We start from the raw sequence: 23,507 nt of genomic DNA, 5'->3' as shown, positions 1-23,507 counted from the left end.
TGCACAGTTTATCACACAGATACAGTTTCTACATCTATTTCACGTATCTAATATCACCACTTACACGTTGTTTTTGTTGACGTTATCTTCACTGAGACAAAGAGATAAAATAAATCCTTCCCCACTGATCCCACTTCCTTACATTCTGCAACATGAGAGAAAAACCATGAACCATTCACTCAAGTCCTTGCTTAGTCAAACCGTTTGGACTCCCAAGAATCTTACTTAAACTGCTGTGATCACATAATAGAGAATAAACCCATTTTTGCAACTGGCCTGAAATTCTGTTTCTTCAGTAATGGAGGTTTGATATCCACTGACTGTTGATCAGATATGAACCAGACTCCTGGAAAGCAACACGCAGGCACCTTTCCATTATTCCTATCATCACACAGGCGAACAAAAAGATGAAAGAAATGGCGTGTTCTTGCAGTACTACTGCAATCAGCCAAAATTCTTAAGAAATTCACCTTGCTGTCTACAAATCCTGGAAGTTTTTTGTTAGTGAAATACAGACTATTATTTCTTTTCTCCCATGCTTCTGAGTTTCCATTGCACACAAGCCAAAGAAACCCTTTAATAATACTGTCAAATGACTGTCTCCACTGTACCAAACCTTAAGTGTTTTGAACGTTCTGGCTGTAATAAAGATATTCTGGAAATTTTAATATTTAGACAAAGACAACAGAGCATGTATAATTAAAAAGTAATAACAGAATAATACATCTATCCAACATTTATCATAATAAAAAGTATTTTGGGAGAACAATAAGCCCCAATAATATTTCAGAAAACCTAAATTTCAAGGAATGAAGATACTGTAGTACGAAATTATGGCCAAAAATATTGTATTTTTAACCAGCAACATTTTTGAGGGGCAGTAACTGTACAATATTTTTTTTTTTTTTCAAAAAACCCCTATTTCTGTCCCTCAAACAACACACAATACATGCATTTAAATGACACTTTAAGAACAGCAAATATGATCTTTATTTTAAATACTGCAAGTTTAAAAATGTATCTGACACCATCCCCACCCCCCAAAAAAATTGGTCAAATAAGGATTTCCTGCAGCATGGTAAATGAGGAATCCAGCAACAGAATTCAGCTTAGACTGTATTTTGAGAGAAAAAAAAACAAAACAAAAACAAAACCAAAGCAACAGATTTACAGTAAGATTGATCTGGCTTTGTATTTTTCACACTATCTTCAAAATCTCCCTCTATTCCTTTCTTCCCTGCAGAATGGCTATTGTGAGAAAGCTTGAGTGAAATGTACAGTAAAATCCCTTTAACTAGCTGAATAGTGACCCTCAATGTATTGTTGACTACGTAGAAATGTTTCTGATTTGACTGATAAAACTAAAAATGTTATGGGTAACCAAAAACCAAATAAGAGGAAGTACCAGTAGCTCCTCAAACTAAACGTATGGTTTTGCAAGATCTCTACTAAACTAACTAACTGGACAGGGACAGATGGCTTTAACTGTTTAATGTGTACTAAATTTTAGAATTTATGGTTTATGTCAAAAGCGGGACCATATTTACAAAAGTGTGAACTTCTAAAATACTGTAGTTAATTACCTACACCAGGATATTTTAATTTCCTAACTTAGGACGGTCTCCCCAAAACATTTACTTTACTGGTCTCTTAGCTAGAGGTAGGTCATTTGTAGGCCTTGTTAACACACTATGCGCACTTCATTAGTTCACTAATGTAATCGTCTGCAGGATAACCATGCACAGATCTCCAAGAACAGCAGCACATATAATAAATTGGCTAAATTTTATTTTTTCATGTAGGTTAACATGTCTTTATTTTCTCCTAATATTTCATTCTTTTGTGAAGAATGTGTAACAAGGAAAGGGTCATGAGGTTGAGTAATTGAAAGTCTTCTGCACCTTACAACCAAAGGCTGGGAGTCTAGCAATTTCTTTATATGCAGCCCTTTTCCCCGCCATTTAGAGTTTTGCAAATCATGCAGTCAATTCTGACCAATATCCAGCATAAAAAGTCTCTTTTCCACTTTCAAGCTTAAAAAAGTGATTCACAATCATGTGGCAGTATGATTAAAAATTACAGTTCCATACACCTTGACAATCAAAGGAGTTTGAATTATAAAAAGTAAACTGCCCTTATAGCTGCATCATCCTATATATGTAAGGACAGTGCCAGTTAATTTGTGAAAAAGGCAAGTTTAAGGTTTCTGTAAAACATGTATTACAGCTTTCTTGTGCTAGTGAACATCTAGAATACACAGGTTCCCAAGACGTTTTCCTTCCCTCCTCCCCCATTTATGACATTCAAAGAAATCACATAATTTTGGCAAAGTTAAAAGGGTTTCTGTCTTGATGTTTTTGCCTTCAGCTTCATGTTAGAGGCACAAACTTCTGGACTCAAGCACTATAAGGCATAGTAGAAACCACCAATTAGAACAACAGCAACACCACCACCACCACAATGGAATATACTGCAAGTGGGAACAGCTGTGTTATTTAAAAAGGAAATGTTTTTGTAAACTGTCACACTGCAATGCTGTGTTAGGTGATTCATGTAAAGCTTGCCTTGGCATGCCGAATATTATTTTTTTTTTTTTCAGAACATGCTCAAATGATCTAAACATTGCCACAGGTTCAACTTACCTAAAATATACCAGAAGTAGCCTAGTGGCACACTCTTGAAAACTTTTGCAATCACAATATAACTATAAAGCATGAGTAAACTTTTGTTTTGTTTTTATACAAAACTCAGAACCACATTTCCTTCTCCCCCACCCAGTATCCCATAAGAAAACAAAACAAAACAAAAAAATAAACCAACCCAAACCTTTGTTAGACACCACTGTCTGGTTTGGAGGTTTGGTTTTTTTTTTTTTTTTTTTTTTTTTTGCTACAGTTCCATTTATAGCACTGAATCCAGCATAGGCAATGTATTCCCAGGTTAAAAGAAGGGATATTATCAACTGTGGAACTGTGAAAACAGAAGCTCTGTTGCATTTATAGCAAGATCAAGACCAATTTTGTTATGCTGTATGCAAGAGTCACTGCTCTGATCCCCTTTTCAGAATGTCAGTGTCACTTTTTATAACCTAGATCTACCTGCTCTAGCTTTATTAAATAAAATGCTTTAATGCCTTAAAATCATTAACAATAGTTACTTTTTTGTTGTTGTTGTTATATCTAAGGTTTCTGAAGTTTCTGAAAAACTGATTGATTGATCTGATGTTCCGTATTTTCTTGTGGTATTTTTAGGGCAACAGCATATACTCATTAGTACATATGTACAACGGTTTGAAACACCTCTAAATTTACTTTTCTAATAAAGCCTATTTAAAAAGTAAAAGTAACCTAACATCAATCTGCCAAATATAAATTAAATTTGTATTTAAAAGCTTATGTTCCAATCCTAAATATAATGGCATAAGTTTCTCTAAGACTGGTTTCTACACCTGTAGAAAGCCCTGACAAGATTTAAACATTATTTTGAATGTGAATGGCCTCTGTCTGGGTGTCTCCAATTTACTTCTACTCAGGAATGTGCAAATGATTTTATATAGCACGATGCTAGTACCGCTCTGTACTATAGTAATTTTTTCTGTTTCGTAAATAAAAAACAACAACAAATCCCTAGTCAGAAATAAACTGACAAAATTTACATTCTTCTCTCTTAAAAAAGTAAATAAAATAACATTATTTAAAATGTGAATTAGCTATAAGACATACAATACAATTACATAGATACATATCAATACAGCACATTCAATTTGCCAAAAATTAATGATTACAAAGCCAATATGGATGCTGCCATATATATATATAGATGTATGTACAATGATTATAGCATTCATAATTGCACTATACCTACAACCAGTTTTAAATTACAAGGTGTTTTAAGAGGGAGCAAAAAATAGCAACTGTTCTTACTATTGTTGTTTTGGAGTTGGGAGGGTTAAGGATGAAAAACGTCTCATTAGTATTTATTGTTAACTTTGGTAATCAACTAATAAGCCATTCTTTTTTCCACCTCCCACCCGCTGCCACGAGGCAGCAATTTCTGTGTTAAGTGCACTCCAGTGCTACTTGGCATTGCCGATAATCAATCCAATTACTTGTCAGAACTCTGAGTTTTCTATAGCTTGCTAGCAATCATGCACCTGGTCAAAAAACACCTTTCAACCTAAGCTGCAGAATAAAGGCTCAATGTGTGCTGCATTTTTGTTGTTAAAAAAATTGCACATTTAAATTTCAAGAATGATTTTCTCACTGTTTCATTTACATTAATAAATCTTTTCTAAAGAACACTGAGAGAGGCTATTTTGCATGAAAGCCTATCAAATGTCTGTGAATCAGTTAGTTAACAAGCAACCTTATCAAGAAAGGTTCCTGAACGTGATCTCTCATCAAAAATTTCTTGGTATACAACTAAAGGTGCCTTGATATTATTACAGAAAACAATCTCATGCCACATCTGACATAAGGAGAGATTTAAACGGTCTTTAAATTGGTAGACCATATGCGTGTGCATGGCGCACCTCGTTCACTCACACTGTTGGTTTTGGCATTAGAAAATGGAACACTTTCTAAAAAAAGGGAACGTATGAGCTGAAACTGTGTTTGTTTATCATTTGGCAGTTGACTCAATCAGGCCAGTTCCCAACCCATCAGTTTGGCATTTCAATCAGTATCTTATGTTTCAAGAGCATTGGTTTTATAAAAAGCCAGATTTGGCAACATTAATTTTATACAATAAAAATAATTTTTCTACTGTGGAAAAAGAACACTTAAAAAAGCTCTAACTTAAGAAAAAAACCCCACACAACTGAAAAAACCCCACTGTTTCAGGCTGTAGCCACTGGGGAAAATGTAGTGTCTATGACATTTCTATTTGGCATTTGTGAATAAAAGAAAAGAGAAAAAAATGGCACATGGCAATTAAAAATTCTAAGATACTCCATGTACATCCTAGGTTGTGTCTTAATTATTTCATTACTGTCTTCTGTGCACCTTTCTGAATTGTGACCATATGGTTAAATTTAATATCCTCAGACAACTGTAATTCTATTTTGCAATCCCAATATTCCAATCCCAAAATTGAAGACAGAATGAAGACACTCATGCCAAGAATTTGAAAATCACAGTATCAATACTTTTGATCCTTCAGGAGAAAGTACATACTGTAAAATCAGAATGACTGATGACTTAAATTCTGATCATAGTATTTTCCTGACCACATCATTCAACAGAAAATACTTCACCCAGGAATGCAACTGGGAAAAAAAGGCCATTGTACCTTGTAAAAGATAACAGGGGAGGGGGAGGGGGGAGAGAGAAAGGGAGGGCCAGACAAAGAGGAAACCAGCTTGATTTTGCTTCAATAGCAAAAAAACTGCTATCCCTTGTAAATGTACGACTGAGAATTTAAAACACATTGAGTCACAAGGTTTTGCCTAAAAAATGAGGAAATGTGCTGTGAATGTACTTCAGCATCTTTTGGTTTTCCTCCATATAGTTTAAATAAAATCATAATATTAACTACAAACTCTGTGGACAGTCACAGAGTCCAGGCCGGCAATAAATTAGTATTATGCAAATTGTTTTCACAGATAATACAGTCCCTCTTGTATATCTTCAATCACGCAAAGTTGGTTTTGGAGGGCCTCCTAGGCACAGTTAGACCAGGTTGTACTCCTTCAGGTTTAACTGTAGGATCGTGTCCTTGACAGCAGCAAAGACGAAGCGGATATTCTCTGTGTCTGTAGCGCATGTGAAGTGGGAGTAGATAATTTTGTCACTGTCTGGATTCAGGTCTACGAACATCTTCAGGATAAACTCTCGTGCCGCTTGTGCATCCCGTTGTGGTCCTGATAATTAAGGAAAGAAAGCCAGTTTTCTTAAAGCCGAAGCAGTATTTGAACTTCTTTAATGGAAAACAAGAAAGGTTCAGTCTGTGGTCCTCCCATAAGAGAAGACAGGGAACTTTTTACTAATCAATAGGATCATATACTGGCTACTTTCTTCCTGGTAGGAACTATGAAAAATTAAGATGAAAGGAAATTTCAGAAGTTCATCAAATCAGAGTTATCATGTCAAAGCTTCTCTTTTCCTGCTGTTTTTTTTCTTTCTTCTGTAAAATAATGTTTAAAACTGGTGATTTATAACTGCATGGAATGAAAACTGAAAAATTAGCTATACTAATAAATCTTTAAAAATGTTAATAGAATTAGTGAATGTTCCACCTACATCTGCTATATTTACATTATACTTAAGTCCTTTTAGCACTGCAACATTTTCTTGTTTTATGCGTACTTTAATATGTAGCATAATGAAGTTATATTCTGAGCTAGTCTGACACTGTCATCTACTTTAGTGATAATAAAATACACGTGCTCTCCAGCTGAAGCAGTTTGATTGCAAAAGGCTCATGTTCTAACAAATCACTTATTATCTAAATTATGTATGATAATTGTCCTATCAGATCTAAATTAAGGTTGTAATTATCAGAAGGATAGAAAGCCTATATAACCAAACCACATGTTCAGCTGTACAGAAGACAGAAGGTAAAGTCATGACTTGACTTCCAGCCTGGAACAGTGAGGATTCATTCACGTTCACAGCCAAAGGAGCAATGCAGAAGCAAGAACATTAGCCACAAGCTGTTCTCTTCATTAGTCCTGTTGTTACATGGCGATATAAATACCAGCACTCAGCTGTTTCATGTAGTTCTGTACTTCGGTAGTTATGAAATTTGTTACTTTGGGGGTTAGCACATGCCCACATATTTTTCAACAATTGGCTAATACACCTTATTTTTAATACTTCAAGCTTGCAATTGCTAACATTTCAAATTTGGATAGCTCTATAAAATTTAGGCAGGGAATGCATGGAAGAGAAATGACATGCTTCCTGGTTTGCTGCAAATCCATGTGGAGGGGGAGTAAGATTCTGCAATATATATGTGTATGCACATGAACAGAAATGTACAGACATGTACATTCATACATATATACAGATGACAAATTTCCTGAGATTGAGGGATGTAAACAGATCACAAGCTTTCTGGAGCAGGACAGAGGACTGTTCCACACTTCTACAGCTTCTGAAACACAACAGGTTCCAGCCTTTGGCTTGGTCACCCAGGCTCCACAGGAACAGCAGCAACAACAAGTCTCATACTACCATGAATAAATTTGCAATATCTGTGAAGAAACTCTTAGAATTTCAAAGACTGATTTCTTAAAAAGAAACCACTTACTGAACAAATTCCTAGAATTTTGTTAAACAGTTTCATAGTAGCTAGACATAGCACACTCTCATTTGCTTACCTAATCATACCTCTACTGACTGTCATGGAATTTAAATTTTTGTTTGACTGAGGTTCAAGTATGGAAAATTTAGATCAGAAAGAACATTTATGACCTCAGAAATTTAGAAAAAATTTGAATGAGTCAATTCTAAATTTAGACTGCAAAGTGGTTGTAATCTAAGTAACATGGAGACTTGGAAAAGAACTGCCATATAAATCCATAGGTTTCTTCTCCACTGGTCTCTTCTCCCTGATCAGCAGTTTTTGAAGAGTGTCTCTACATGATACATTCAAGATCTATATAAGAACTACATCAGTATTTTTCTCTTCTTTTCCTCCCATTTATGCCTCCTTTTTGCATTTGTCGTCTCTCTCTCTCCCTCCCAGCTCTTCATTCCAGTCTGTAAGTCAATATTCTAGTACTAGCCATGCAAGGATGTCTTCATGCAATACATGCCTTCCAACACTGTTACAATACGCTGTGCAGCAGAACTGCTTAGCTTAACTTAATCAGTTCAATTTACCATCCTGGCTAGCAGTTTGCATCCCCATGCTACTTTCTCCGTTGTGCAGGAAAACAGATGGGAGAAGTGATCCAGCTGAAAAATACCTAATTCTGATCCCTTCCTCAGATACTCCCATCTCCCACATCCCCAGTGTGCTAGGTCAGAAAAGGGGACCACACGGTGACCTCTGCAAGCCACAGACCCCACTCTGCCACCAGAAGACGTCAAATCAAACCTTGCCTATGGAGTTAAGCCCAGCAAGATCTGCAGAATTAAGAGACAAAGATTCCTGAAGACGTCTAGATCTTGACTCTAACAACCCTAACAGTCCATAATCTTTTTTTCTCTCACTAATGGTAAAGGACGGGAGAAAGAGGGTTTCTCTGAGCTGAGTAGTTGAGTTTTGTCTGTTTTTTCTGGACAAGCAATTAACGCAGGCTTTATCGTCACTTGAGCGGTGATAACAGAGCAGACTGTAGAGTCTTCTCACCTTCAGGATGTCACCTAGGGAACTTGTGATACAAAGTAAACTCGAAAGAATGAGCACATTTCTGTTCAACTGCCAGTTCTCTTCTGCATAGCACTATGAAACTAAACTTACACTGACTCATAAATAATACGGTCTGATCCTGCAGGCTGTTCACTGTTTCCTTCCCCTTAAGCAGGAAACAAAATGTACATTTTTCCTATTATTACTTTCCATATTTGAATATGAGAGATTTAATCTTTTATTCAGCTTTCAACTCTGCTATTCACTCCCTGGTGGGACAAAACAATTTTCTTTTTTTAAAAATAGGAGCATTTAGTTGTTTAGCCCTCTTATTATACGAGTTTGATTTTTCTGTTACGAAGGCCTCTACTCAGTTAACTCAAAATACTTAGCTCTTTACCTCAGGAGAACTTTCTGAAAGTACAGTTCTAGCAGAAACAGTTGTACAATCCAGGTAATTTTTTTTATGGACAAGCACATTAAGCTTCACATAAATAATGTAAAATTAAAATAAAGGAAAAAGAAAAGGTACAATGAAAGGGTGGAAGCAGTGGTACTGGTTTCTCTGAGTGCCACAGAGAGCTCATGACACTTTCCCTCAGATACTCAGCCTTACACAAAACCAAACCTCAAAAAAAAAAAAAAGAGTATGGGAGACAATGTGTAAAAGTGAGGAATGAATTTTTATTTCTTTTTAGCTTTTATACTTCAGTTTAAACCCTCACCCCAACTTAAGAAAAAGGACAGACTGTGGTTCACTGCTAATATGACAATACTTATCTAAAAGTCAACAATTTCCCATGAAAAGTTCTGCCATCCTACCCATGATTACAGTATAAGATGAAATCCTTGCAATCTAAAAAAAATCCCACAAGAGTTCAATCATATGTTAAAATGTTCGATAATTAAAAATTGCAAAGCACCTCTTTTTTTTTTTTTTTAAAGAGCGAAATATACCAAAAGATCTATCTGTCTAGCATGAGGACAAGGCTATTACCATTTGTCATTACTGCAGTGTAAATAGAGCATGGGCTCTGATGTCATTATACTTACCGTCATACTCTGGAAAATAATCAACTAGATGGGAGTACATGATTTTCTCCTCTAAGAGATCTTTTTTATTTAAGAACAGAATGACTGAAGAGTTCTGGAACCATGGATATGTGATAATTGTCCTAAAGAGTGCTTTGCTTTCTTCCATTCGATTCTGGAATAAAAAAGAGAGTGGAATTTTGGTGGTCATGAAAATAACTTTAAATTTTGTTTTTAAATAAATTCACGCAATTTCACTTTATTTTTTAAATGGATCCATTTCATGTTTTGCACTTTCCTACCAATATGTAAGGTTCAAGTAATTAAATTACAATTAATAAGTAAGCAGTTAACTAAATATGCAGGCATTTTCCTTTTGCACATTCAACTCCTGAAACATAAGTACTTGTTAAAACACCGGTCATGAACATGGAAGCTGTGACAAGTACATCTGGAAAGCCTGAGAATGCACAGTTATGACCAGCCAATGAACAGGCGGGTATTGAAATGCATGTGATTCATGGTAGGAACAAATATACCGCCATGAGACATAATTATGTTCTTAAACCTTGAATTGGCTATTAATGATTTATTTTATAGGCTTTCCCTAAACTTTAAATGCAGAGTTAGATAACTCTTAAAAGAGACCAATCAGCTTTAAAATAGCTGCAAGTAAATTTGGAACCTGAGAACATTTTGTCAACACCAAGGCTTATGACATGAAATCTTAAAAACCCCTAAACTGCTAAATTTGTTTCTAAGATCATTGGGTTAGCTTTTACTTTAATTGCTTCACTGCTCCGGAAAACCACTTTGATTGTAGCTGAAATGTAAGTGAAGCCTACAGTTCTATTTGTAACACTTTTCTGTCATTGATTTGATACAGTTCTGAAGAACTGTTAGGCTGATGAGATGTGGTTAATATAGAGTCAGAACAAGTTGAGTTCAAAACAAATGAATGAACTTACTCTTTTTATTATTTAAAGCTGCAGCCCCCTGAAAAAAACACGTTTCACCATCAAATGGGGCTACAGAAAACAACAGCAAGGAGGTGTATCCTGCAGATTCTGCTGTTGCTGAGTCATACAACAATCTGTCAGATAACTCAGTTTTGCAGTAAGTGTATCTTTACTTGTGTTAATTTGCATTTTAAAGAGACCAACATAAACATGAGGAATAGGAACTTTAAAACAAACAAACAAACAAAACCCAAAACAAACCCTAAAAAATTCCATTTTGTAGAAGTTGATGGTTTGGTCACTTATGTCACCACAGAATCGTCAAGCCATTTATTACCATATTACCACATGCTGGAGAATATATTTATATTTATATTTATTCACTGAAGAACTCAGCATGAAGTTATAATGAAGAGCGAGTGCAGTCAACTTATGTGCGGGTAGCTGACAAACATCAAACACAAGCTCTGAAGATGAAAATTAAGAGAAGAATTAATTTCTTATGTTATTAATATGTAAAGAAACTGGAAGTAGCACAATGCTAACTATAAATACGCAGTACTTCTGCAAAGCTACTCTTTTCCTTATTGTTAGGCTTAAGTAAAGATCTTGCTGTCAGATGCTCTGTTACGAAAGAAATAAGAAAGTATCATCATATGCTCTTCCATTTCTAAGTTGCTCTTCTAAAGAGGCAAGCTTCTACTTTCTCTGCACTAAGACACTGGGATGCTTATATTTGTAGAACAATTTTAGCTTTATTTCACCAGGAACCACTCATTATAAAATTAGAAACTGTCGTTTACAGTTTAGTTCCAAAATCAAACTCTTCATATAACAAAAATACTGCTCCTTCCCAATACACACTCAGGGTCTAGCTACCTGGATGGCTTCTGAGCAAGGGCTAGGTCTACCAGTGGTAAAGACACTACTATTATATGGCAGCAGTTACTACTTTAATCTAAAAGAAAATAGAAAGCATGGTTATGTACATACGTATCAGCAGGGATGCTGCTGCACTGCTGATATGATTAAGCACCATACAACACGAATGAGTAACAACCCCACCTTTAATTTGTTTAAATGTAAACAGCTGTAAGCGCTCACAGTAACTGTCACACATCTTCCACTAGAACACCACTGAAAGGCAACAGAATATTGACTCTGAAACACTGGCTGGAAGGCATCTCTAGAGTTCATCTAGTTTAGTCTTTCATTCAAGTAGGACTACTGACAACATGGGAGCATGTCAGTCATGTCTTTGTCTTGGCAAGTCTTGAAAGCCTGTACAGATGGAGATTTCAATACCCCTCTGGTTTCCCTGTCCCACTGCTAAACACCCACGAGAAAAATGTTTCCTACTATACAGCCTGAACTTCCCAAGCCACAATTTGTCAAATTGTCTACCTAGAAAAGTTTGGCTCCATGGCACGCTTGCAACTCTTCAGATACTTGCTGGCAAATATAAGTGTCTCTTCACTAGACTAAACAAACTCAGGTCCCTCATCATGTCTTCATAGGATGTGGGCTCTGGACCATTCATGCTTCTCCCAACAGTTTATGTGGTCGTGAAATTGTATTTATAAACCCTTTGCGATTATTTCAGAGGGAAAATGAAGGGAATTGTATTAAGGATGGTGAAGAGACATTTTGATATACTGTCACTCAGACATGTACTCTAAATGTTTGCAGGAACTGAAAGATGGACTAGAGAATTTTAAGTACATTTCACCTGCTTGAGCAGATAAAACAATACAGGTCCTGAGTTTACCATAATAGATTAAACATTCTAACATGGCTTCACTACTTCATTTTAGAAAGATTCAAGGACAAAAAAAAAAATATGATGGAATTCATTTTTTGACTAATCAATCTCTGCTTAACTTTCTGCAGTCTTTCATCTATCTGTTTATCCAACGTCTTAAGAGCAAATCAGCTTTTATGGATGTCATGGCAGATAAAATTATTTTTATTCCAGCAGCAATTTCTCCAACAATATTGCTTATTATTCTCTAAAATTTCTCTTGAACAGGTTTTATGTTGCTCATGATAGCTCGTGCCATCGCATGCTCACCATTTTCCTTTATTAAACATATATGCAATATTACTGCCATGATATTTTTCCTCAGTTCAATTAAAGAATGTTTGACAAGATGAAATTGTTCAATTGTTCAATTCACTGTTCTGAAAAACACTTGTCATTAACAGGATGCACTTTTTCTTATGTAAGAAACAGTTTCATGTTACAGTATTTTTACTGGAAATAGGGAAAGGATTATAAGGAGTATAGAAAAAGGCCAGCATTGGGGATCTGACCTTCTGTCAGATGCAATGGGAAGGAGGTCTTGCCAAACCAAGCAAGACAGCATGGCTCTTCAAAAAGAGAACAAGAACAGTGGGGAGCAGGCAGTATTTAATAGTTTGTTCAAGCACTTGATCTGATTTTATGAGCCAGCTCTGCCTCACCAAGTTGCTTCCAGAAAAATCTTATCTCAGCTTCAATGGAAAAGGCTGCAGAAACAAACTTGTGAATAACTAACGTAGAGAAACACGCAGCTGGAACTGGCTCAAGGCTTTCTCAGTAGCTGACAGTCATTCTCCACAGTGATGCCAACCTTCACAGCAACCCCCCTCCGACAGCAGCAACAGCTCGTTGTGGCCTTCCTGGCTTTGCAGGCAGCTAGCACAAGGAAAATGAGCAGCGGGACCTTTGTTTTCACCACCCCCCAAGATCTGCTGGCCTGGGCAACTTCCCTGTCTGCAGTCAGTCCCAAATTACATAAAGACATACTGATATCACCAGCCATTACTCCATTTTTCTCATTACGATATACAGATGTCTGCATAAAATTCTCCCATTCCCCACACAACCTGACACAGTCACCAGTCCAATGTAAAAATACCATCGTGAAACACAGAATAAAAAATACAGCAGGCAAACTCCACAAGTGAACGGAAATTTGTTAACTATAAACAGATCATAAAATCTTGGAAAAGCTTATTCCAATTTCTTAGTAAACACCAAGAAATAACACTGTACTTATTCACAAATCAACAAATCACGGGACTGTCCACTTTTATGACTAGAAACATATTTTTATGAAATATAAATAACAATAAAATGAAATTTCTTTCTGCCATGTACCTCTTACTATATAAAAGATTATATGCTGCTAAGTTTTTGTATGACGGTTAAACACAAATATAACTAGACATACAGACAATGTTTCCTCACATTTTTATCCAAATGCAAACTCTTACTCTTCCTCATTTTTAATAGATAAAAAAAGAGTATACTTCCACTTTTTTTTTTTGTTTTTTAAACTATGCTTTCAGTTTTCATGTTAAAATGATGGATTTCTATTTTGGATTTATGTATTGAAATTCTTTTTGCTATCTGTTGCTCTGAAAGTATATGCAATTATTCCTGCAATTACAGAAATAACAGAATTGGCATAATTTATAAGCACCTGACTCTTAAGAAGTCGAATCCTGAAAAATACCTGAAAAGCACTGAAGTAGCATTTAAAAGCTGCATCAGCTGGTACCCAGTGAAAGGAAAGCAGCATTTCCCGGATAACAAACATAATACTTTGACAGAAAGGACCATGCACAGTGTTAATCTGAAACAATACAGAAGCAGTTGTGGAGTTTCACCCACTACTATCTCCACGATTGCCTAGAGTGGCATCTAGTGGGCATACTGTAATTACATACTGAATGGAAAATGTAGTAATTAATTTTTGTCTTAAAAATTGTTAGTACTTTAAATAGTGCCTGTTAACAAAATTAGTATTTCACAAATTTTGAGGGATGAATTTTGTTGAGATGATGAGAGAGAAGGTGGTGAGAAGGTAAACAAGGCACACTTTTCAGTCAACAATTTGCATTGTGTATATAACTACAGTTATGCTGGTAACAAATGTTTGTTTGAGTGAAATGGCATTCAGAAACGGTAATTGTAGAAGAGGAGGTACTGATGCAAGAGAGCTTCAGAAAAAAAAAGCAAGGGTTAGAATTTCGGAAGTTGTTTAGTATCACAGTAATGGACTCTATTATTTTATCTGACAAAATCTTGTGCATGTGAATGGTTTTTCTGTGAAGGTGCATATTAATTAGGAATGTCTCCATTCCCCAAGTAAGACTTCCATCAATTATTTAACTAGAAGCACTGTCTGGCTGCACAGAAAGGCCTACAGTGTATTCCTTGGCTCAAGCTGCTAGATGAAAGCTGGGAAATAACAGAGGAAATCAGAAAGTAGGATGTAAGTGCAGAGTCCTGCACTACGTAAAAAAGTAAATGAAGTATCAAAGCTGGAAGTGCTTCACATTTCTGCCACCAGTATGAAGTATAATCTTGCAGTAATAATGGTGTAACTAGCCATCTAAGAAAAAACTGCCTCAGTTGTACAAATTTTTTGATTAATAACTCAAATGCAGTAAGAGACAGCTTCAAACACAGAGCTCAGGGATCATTCCTTTATTTTCTTCACTAGTCTTGAATCTTTGTGCTAACCAGCCTGACAAAAAAAGCTGCTGGTAGAGGACTGGGAAGACATCTCTGTAGAGAAGAACTGTATTTTTATATCACCTGGGAGAAGAACACGCACGTCTCCAACAACTTGTATTTGCAACACTGCACTCACAAATATATGGCCATTTTATGTATGCAGCAGAGGGACAGATGAACCAAATGACAGCTGAAATCCATCAAACCAACATGTTTAACAACCACCTAAGCACAAAAATAATGTCCCCAAAAAAGTGGTACAGAAAGTGTCCAAAAAACATGGTCCACACATTGCTGTCAAATGGTTAAATTTATTTTGATGAAATAACATGAATGCCAGAATAACAAGTTTTTCGTGAATGCCTACATATTTTTGAGAAAAATGGGTCAAAATATTTTAAAATTAAATTGTCATTGAAAAAGGCCCTTTTCTGGGCAGTTTTGGCATTGGCTATTGAAAAAAATAAGTGGCAGTCGACTATGCCAGCAATTGCTGCCAACAGCAACATTTACCAGCAGCATTTCTGGCAGCCTCCGTAAGCCGGTTCACAATCACTCAATCTCCCATTTCAATTACGAACCACCCACTTTAACAAAAGAGAGAGAGGCTGTGGCTCTTCCTTATGCAAATGCTTCCCAGTATTGATACTTTACATTCGAAAGGTTCTTTATCCACAAACCAAAATCAAAATACATATGCTTCTGTGTGAACAGGTATGAACAGATACAATACATACAGCAACAAGGTTTGGCACAGGTGGTTAATGTGTTATTATCTCTATTTTCCAAATAAACAGTGAGTTCTGGAGATTTTATTTCCTGCAGAAATAACATTGTTAAATAATTATGAAGACCATTTGAGGATTTTAATTCTATCTGGGAGTTTATATTATCCCTCTGCCCTATGCTCAATTGTTCTGGATTGCAGAATGTTGATGAAGAAGAGAGACAACTAAAGTATTATGTTTATTCACGATGCAGAAAAAGAGAAGTGCTCTGATCTCAACATTGTTTTCTTTCAGCCTTCATGCTAAGCCATGTAAGACTGGCCTGTGAATAAGGAACACAAAGTGCTGCAAGAGAAGTGGAAGCATGCCCAGATGTGAACAGCAAGATAGTTCTGATGAAAAAACGAAATACGTGCTTCTGATAATTGCCTCCATAAACAGTGAAAGTACTCTGAACTCTGTGGTCTCATGCCATTTCTTATTTTTGTCTCACATCAAAAGAAAGTGCAACTGGAACATCATACCTATTTGTTACCCCTTAACAGATCCCACTGACGAACACTACAGAAGTTCTGTCTAGGCTTTGGATATTCATCTATTTTGCAGATGTATTTTGTCCAGATTCGAAACATGAGTGTGTATGCCTGCACCTACATACCTGTATACACACACTAATGAGTTAACAGTAAAAATACTTACCCTGGGTTTCATGCAATTATTTTCATGTAATTTAATACATTAGACTTTAACCAGAATATTTTTAACAGACCAAGCAACACTGATCCTTTCTACTTGGGACAATCTAAGAATAATAAAATTTTCCATCAATCAAAAGAACTGACATCCTTGCACAGTGCCCTTATTCAGCACTTGAAGCACAGAAACATTGCAGAAAACCACCCTACAAAGTTCCTTCATTTTCAATTTGCAGTTATAGATGAGGTATTGGAGCCCCAATTTTCTAAATATTCTGTTTTGCCTTCATACAAGTGTTACTTCTGATAAAATCGCAAGACAGTTCTTCGATGTAAATTAAGTACTGTGAAGGTAACTACATTAATTCAGATAGCCACCATCAAAAAAAGTAGGGCTCTGCAGGGTTTTAAAGAAGCTATGGCAAAACCACAAAGATGCTCCTCAAAGAAAGAAACAAAAAAATCTTTCACTGGTCAAACTACGATTTTTTGCATAGAATCACAGAAGAATTTATATTGGAAGGGACTCGTGGAAGTCATCTGGTCCAACTCCTTGCTCCCAGCAGGACTGTGTCATTACATCAGGTTGCTCACAGATGTGTCTAGTCAAGCTTTGAACACCTCTCTCCAGGATGGAGATCCTACCCTGTAAGCAATCAATTCTATTTCACTCACTCACATGTGGCTACCATCTTTCAGCCCTCATGATGCATGAACACCAAGCTAAACATAGTTTTACTCAGGGTCACTGTACTTAGAGACTATTAAATCACTAGACAGTTTTAATAATCCCGTGGTGGTACTGTTTTGGACAAAGCATTTTTAAGAACAACTTTGTTCCCAGATTCTTTAGCTCCACACTGCTTCCATCAGTCACATGTCCCTTCTTAGAATCATAGAATGGTTTCAGTTGGAAGGGATCTTTAAGATTATTGAGTCCAACCATCAATCTAACGCTGCCAAAACCACCACTAAACCATGTCCCTAAGCACCATGTCTACACATCTTTTCAATACCTCCAGGGATGGTGACTCAACCTGGCCAACCTGTTCCAATGTTTGATAACCCTTTCAGTGAAGAAATTTTTCCTAATATCCAATCTAAACCTCCCCTGGCACAACTTGAGGCCATTTCCTCTTGTCCTATTGGTTGTAACTTGGGAGAAGAGATCAGCCCCCCCCCGTCTCTACAACCTCCTTTCAGGTAGTTGTAGAGAGCAATAAGGTCTCCCCTCAGCATCTGTTTCTGCAGACTAAACAACCCCAGTTCGCTGAGCTGCTCCTCACAATTCTTGTTCTCTAGACCCCTCACCAGCTTTGTTGCCCCTCCCGGCACCCAGCTCCAGAATCTCAATGTCTTTCTTGTAGTGAGGGGCCCAAAACTTCCTACCGTCTCTCCTGTTCCACTTGATTGAGTACCCCCTTAAATTCCTGCAGTGTTTGTCCAACGGCTTTTGGAAACACTGCTTGAGCCACTTCCAGATCTACCGGTTCTGTTCACATCTCAAAATAATTTCCTACTGCTAGTGCCATGCAAACATCTGCTACTGGTAAATGAAACTGCTATTGTGCATTTCAGAAACCTAGAAGACTTGATGGGAGATCACAGTTGCACTTTGCTCCTAAGTAACAGCCATTGATGTAAACATTTATTAAATCAGGATAAATTGGTAAGACAACGGGATGCTGAACACAGAATGAGAGAGCATCAAGTTATAGCAGCAGAATTCTCAACAGTGCGAGCAGCAGTCTTCACACAACTCTGGATGCTACACCGCTGTACATTACACAGCAGCAATGAAGCAGGTTTTGGCAAGTTTCTGAGGAACTCTTTCTATTCAGAATGAGGAGAATGGTAACACATGCAAAAGTATTTGTTTGAATATTCTAAAAAAGATCAAGACCGGCACAAAAAAGATTCAATCTGGTTATCGTATCAGGTTAGATGATGCAGGTCTTTAAAGCAGACAAACCACTTGGATCCATGTGGTAAGGAAGTGAAAGCCAGTGGAGAGATAACACAAGGCAAAAGTAAGAAGCTGGGAAAATTATCTTTATGACATCATTTTTGTGGATGCCCACTGAGCAATATGGCACTTGTCAAGATCACAGAAAAGAAGATCCTAGATAACAGTTTAACATGTGTGAAAGGAAGACACACAGGAAGTAATGGCAATATTAGACATAGCTTGAAGGCATGTGTCTAGGATTTCTTAAGCCAAGGAATCAATTTTGCTATTATTTAAAAAGTCAGAATTCTCAAGTCATTCCAGCCTGCTTCATATATTAGAAACATTTTCAGCAAGAACTGCAACTTGGGATAAAATCTGTACATACAAGAATTACAAGCAGGTGGTACTTTCTCTAAAACTTTAACACAAATCAGATGATAACTCTGATGATTAAAGTGAAGGGAAGGAAATACTGGTTTAACAGAAACTCAGTTACACTTTATTGTGCTAGAACTAACAGTTTTGGCTAAATCAAATAATTTATTAAGATATAGTGCAAGCTTTGAAAAAAAAAGCCTTTAAAAAAAAAAAAAAGCTTAAAAAAAAGAGCAGTACTCTACTTGACCAGAATCTCCTCCTTTTCTGATTAAAAAGAACCAATAATTGTTCTTAATAAAACTCTTAAACGGGTTGCAAATTACCTGTCTGGATAGGATATTTGGATACATTCTGTTTGCTTTGTTATTCAAGGTGAGTGAAAACCCAGCACATAAACACCTATGAAATACAAGCTTTTAAGGTTGTATTAATGTTACTATTTTAACAAAGGAAGAAACACTTCAGATTCTTTTATATGTGGTTTCATTTATCAATGAAAAGAAGTGCCTTAACAAGTAAAATAATGAAAAAAACATTGTTTTCCTAAGGCATAGAGATGCATATAGAAGATATTTGTATGTACATAGGATACATAGTATGTATTTATAATGCTGGGCGCTAGTGAAATTCCTCACACAAAACCCAAAGTTGAAGGAATATTACTTGTAAATATGAGCAATATTTATCTCCAATTTTGTTAAAACTTCCCATTTTACAATTGTGTTTCTTTTTTTCTTTAAACCAAAAGGTATCAGCTCTGAACAAAAAGCTAAAGTAGCATTTTTCTCTAAATTTATTCTGTGCATTGGATGTTCAGAATGCTCATATTGATTTACTTCTAAAAACTACCATCGAATACTTCAGGCTGTCCAATGGCTCTGTAGCTTTGCAGCCTCTGATGATACCTCAGGAAAGGCAATATTTGCTTTTTGATAGTTTAGGAAATTTCAAAATTTCACTTAGCTTGTTAATCCACTAACTTGGCTGAACTGAGGAAATTGCACCTGATCTTTTCTGGTTTTCCTCTGGGAATACAGAAAAAGAAAGATCTCTACCTACAAAAAGCCCACATTTTCATAACCACCATAGACCTATACAAGCTGTATGAAATCATATACACCTTCAGACTTTCACTGCACTATTGCAGAAGAAAAATATGTACAAGCATCAATAAATTCCATCTTTTATTTTGCCATTTCCAAGCACTTAACAAGCTCTACAAAGATAATGAAAACCTCTTTTTTATGAAATCAGATTTTACAGGTATACTGTGATGTTTCTAGTCCTTCCCTAACTGCAAATGGTTACTGGTTCTCTTATAAAGCTGGAACTCAATTTTGCATTTATTGCACTGAGACCATGAGATTTTATATGTTTAGAAGAGCTACCTGTGGTAAGTATTTAAATGCAGCATATCCTGGAATATGGATTAATGTACTTTACCTAGAAAAAAAATCCTGCATTTAAGAAAACAAATTGATTTTAAAAATAGAAAGTTCTAAACTGTGCTTTTTGATATAACTGCAAATTTCTCCAGATATGCTGGCATAATTCAGAGCAAAAGCCTGACCTAGAGAACACAATGCATTATAAATTAATTTACCAGAGAGATGATTCCTTCATTTTTATCTCACCTCTAATTCTGTCAGACTTTTCTGAAAAAGTGAAAAGGTCAAACATCAGCTAATTTAACTTATAACATGTTCTCCTTTGTCATATCATATCAGACTGAGGGACAATTTACTTAATTTACAGTACTATTAATGTCATTAGTATATTATGTCCTCTGGACCAAATTCTGCCCTCATTTCCACCAACGAATCTAGACAGACTTACTGTTTTATTAAGGGCAGAATTTGGAACACTTAGCTATCTCTCCTTTTACATGTATTTAAGAAGAGAAAGGCATTTACAAACTGGACATTGTCTGAAATTTCTGAAAGATACTGTCCTTACCAGTTCTTCTCATTTTGTATTTATGCACCAAAATCAGATGCTTAGTTACGTACAATCTAGACCCATACTCAAGAAAGGAGACATAATGTTATTTCTGAGTACTGCCTGTTAGGGGAATCCCAGTTAAAATACAGTTGGGCAGCCATGTGTAGTTTTCTTCAGGCTTGAAGCAAATCTTTATCATGGGAATGCAATTTCATGGACGTTATCATTTAAGAGTCAACCTACATAGGCCTCTGAATAACAGCCAGTTTGAACACTTGTCTTATTTTCTACACATGATGTCCCCTTACAGAGTAGTTATAATACATTTCTCAGAACTTTTAATACTGAACTCCTCCAAGGGCATGAAGACAGAAACAGTTCCCAGTCCAATCCTACATATATCCAGGGAGCAAAAGCCCTTGAGAGACACTAGCAAAGCTTCTCAACTCCTTATAGCCTCATCTGATTTATAATCCAAATGTATTTCTCTTGAATAAGCTAAACAAGGGAAGAAATGGATTTACAACTGACAGTCTATCAAGCACTACATTTTGAAATACAAGTCAAGAGTCTTAAGGGCTCTAAACCAGTTTCATAATGATGAAGGGTCATATAAACATACATCCACTGAATGGCAAGTAATAAAGATTTATATTTACTCCTGAAAATTAGATTAATGAAAAAATGTATTAAAAGAATGCCACAGATGATTAAAACGTATAGTTTTCTTTGTAAAAACATACTATGAGGAAAAAGACTTCAGGCAATAACATGCATTGGACTAATTAGGAAGAGAAAGTAGGCCATCTTACAAAAATCATACTGTTTAATCAGGCCATGAAAGCAATGCAAAAGGAGTAGCAGATCACTGCAAGTTGTTGAGTCAGATCTTTTAATTTCAGTAGGAGGCACACAGATCAAAGAAGGATTAGATTCTATCATAGTATCACACTGATGCCGTACATACGAAGAAAGTAGGGCATTTACACACACTCTCTCACTTTGGCGCTAAAATTTTAACACTGTTTCACAATTTGAAGATAAGTGCAAAAAGAATCTCTTGGCTGATCACCAAAGTCTCCAAGTTAAATTACTGTCTTCCTGACTAAGCTTGTCACACCCCAAAGAAGAACAAAAATATTTTTGGGGTAAATTTCTCAATCCAAGGTGTAAACTAACACATTTAAAACCTTTTTCCATTTTTCTGCCACACCCACATTCAGATAAACTACGCTGTGCTTTCTGCGGAATAAATAAACCCATTCTCCCATGCGTTCTGGGACTGTAATGTTTGGAGACACAGGGGAGGGAAAAGGAAGGGAAAAAAGCAGTGCTCTGGTATACCAACAAAATCTAGACAGACAGGCTACAGCTTCCTGAAAGCGAAAACGAAGCTGCCCAGATGGATGCTTAGTTCTAAGACAGTCTGGACCCATCCCAGAGCTAGAGTAACAGAGGCCTAAGGCTGCTGGAAAGCACTACGAGGGGATGTATGTATGACTTGAAAACAAAAACTGGTTTGAATTAAAGTTATGAACATATTTTAAACTGAAAGACAAAAAGGTTCAGAAGTTTTCCACTGTTGTTAATAAGAAACATAAATAGTTTAGCACCGAGGTGGAAGAACCATCTGCAAGAGAATGAGGAGTTTTACAGCTGTTGCCTCCACAAAGTGTTTCGAAAGTGAAAACTTGAAAAATCATAACAGCTTTATGAGTAAAGTGAGCTTACTCAGAATAGTTGAAAAGTAGTTATAGAAAAAGCACCACTTCAGCCATTGGAGAGCCCAAAACATAAAGGAAATCTTCAGCCAGATGTTCTATTCAGTTCACAACACACGAACCATTTTAGCTTAGAGAAGACTGAGCAAGATGATTCAGCCTGGAAAGACAGTGCTCTGTCTTCTAAAGTAGGGATGCTCTAAGTAATGATCTGCACCTGAAATTATCGGACAAACCAGACCAAGGGTGGGAGCAAGTCACTGAACTAGAACAGGATACACCTAATAGGGAACCAGCATCTGGTAAACCTCTGCCTATGAGACAGTTCCTACGAGAATTTCTCCCTATGAGAAAGACAGTATGAAAACACAGTGATAAATAGCTAACATCAGCAAGTTTGGAACTTTATTTTGGATAGTCAGAATACCATTTGAAAATTATCATGACTAATTTTTCTTGATGTGATTCCTGATGTATTTTGTTTTGACTTGTATAATTAAAATGCTAACACTTCTGTGCTGACTTTGTGGCTACAAAAGAGTAATGCAAACAGAAAAAGATAGAACCAGACATTTCTGTCTTGGCTTGAAATGAGCCAAGTCTGAGTTCTCTACTTATCTACACATGTCTACCTTTCAAAATTACAAGAGATGAAGTTGGTGCAGATTACATCATCATTTTTGTAAATTCAGCTTTGAATGATATAGTTGATTATATAAATAATGTAACAATATTTTTCTTTTATGGAAAGACTATAAATGTAAAAGCTTTCAGAGCTCTCAGACTTTATTAAAAAATGAATCCTGAAAAAAGTTCAGCATACAAACATGAATGTCCAAGGACATGTTTTACCTTGTTATGTCAACCATTCCCTTCAACAGTGAAATCAACATATATGCAGCCATGAAGAACATTCAAATATTCTCTTTTTTTCACCTAACTTTTGTAAGTATGTGTTAGAAGACTTGCACAGGACAGTGTCAGTGAGTAACTCATAAAAGTTTGATGAGTAACTTAAAATAGTCCTCAGGAAAGACAAAAAACCCTAGACATTAAATAATCTCCCTCCTCTGCATTCAAAATATCGGATACTAGTGTGCTTTGCTGCCTCAGCTCATCCACTTTCCTCCTTCTGTTATTTTTTGAAATAAAAATACAATATACATCCTATGCTTACAGTCAAAGGAATGACGTTTACTGCTTTAGGGACTGTTCTAGCAAGGAATCTATAAACTTTGTCCTCATTTCCACCACCTTTTTTGGTGGCTCTGCTACATAACACTAACTGCACAAACAG

The 23,507-nt window shown here is 36.2% G+C and overlaps 1 protein-coding gene across 1 annotated transcript in view; it reads right to left on the bottom strand.

Annotated features, from left to right (window-relative positions):
• Positions 1-5,176: 5,176 nt before the first annotated feature.
• GNAQ (guanine nucleotide binding protein (G protein), q polypeptide) overlaps positions 5,177-23,507 on the bottom strand; it is an 86,176-nt gene continuing 67,845 nt past the window's right edge. Inside the window, exons 6-7 of the mRNA XM_009882689.1 lie at positions 9,352-9,505; positions 5,177-5,860 (exon numbers count right to left, since the gene is read on the bottom strand). Coding sequence (XP_009880991.1) covers positions 5,670-5,860; positions 9,352-9,505 — 345 coding nt within the window. The 3' untranslated portion in view covers positions 5,177-5,669. The remainder of the gene's footprint in view (positions 5,861-9,351; positions 9,506-23,507) is intronic.

Source organism: Charadrius vociferus, unplaced genomic scaffold (assembly GCF_000708025.1).
Source record: "Charadrius vociferus isolate BGI_N301 unplaced genomic scaffold, ASM70802v2 scaffold560, whole genome shotgun sequence".
NCBI classification, from domain to species: domain Eukaryota; kingdom Metazoa; phylum Chordata; class Aves; order Charadriiformes; family Charadriidae; genus Charadrius; species Charadrius vociferus.
This window is presented reverse-complemented; position numbering and strand designations above follow the sequence as displayed.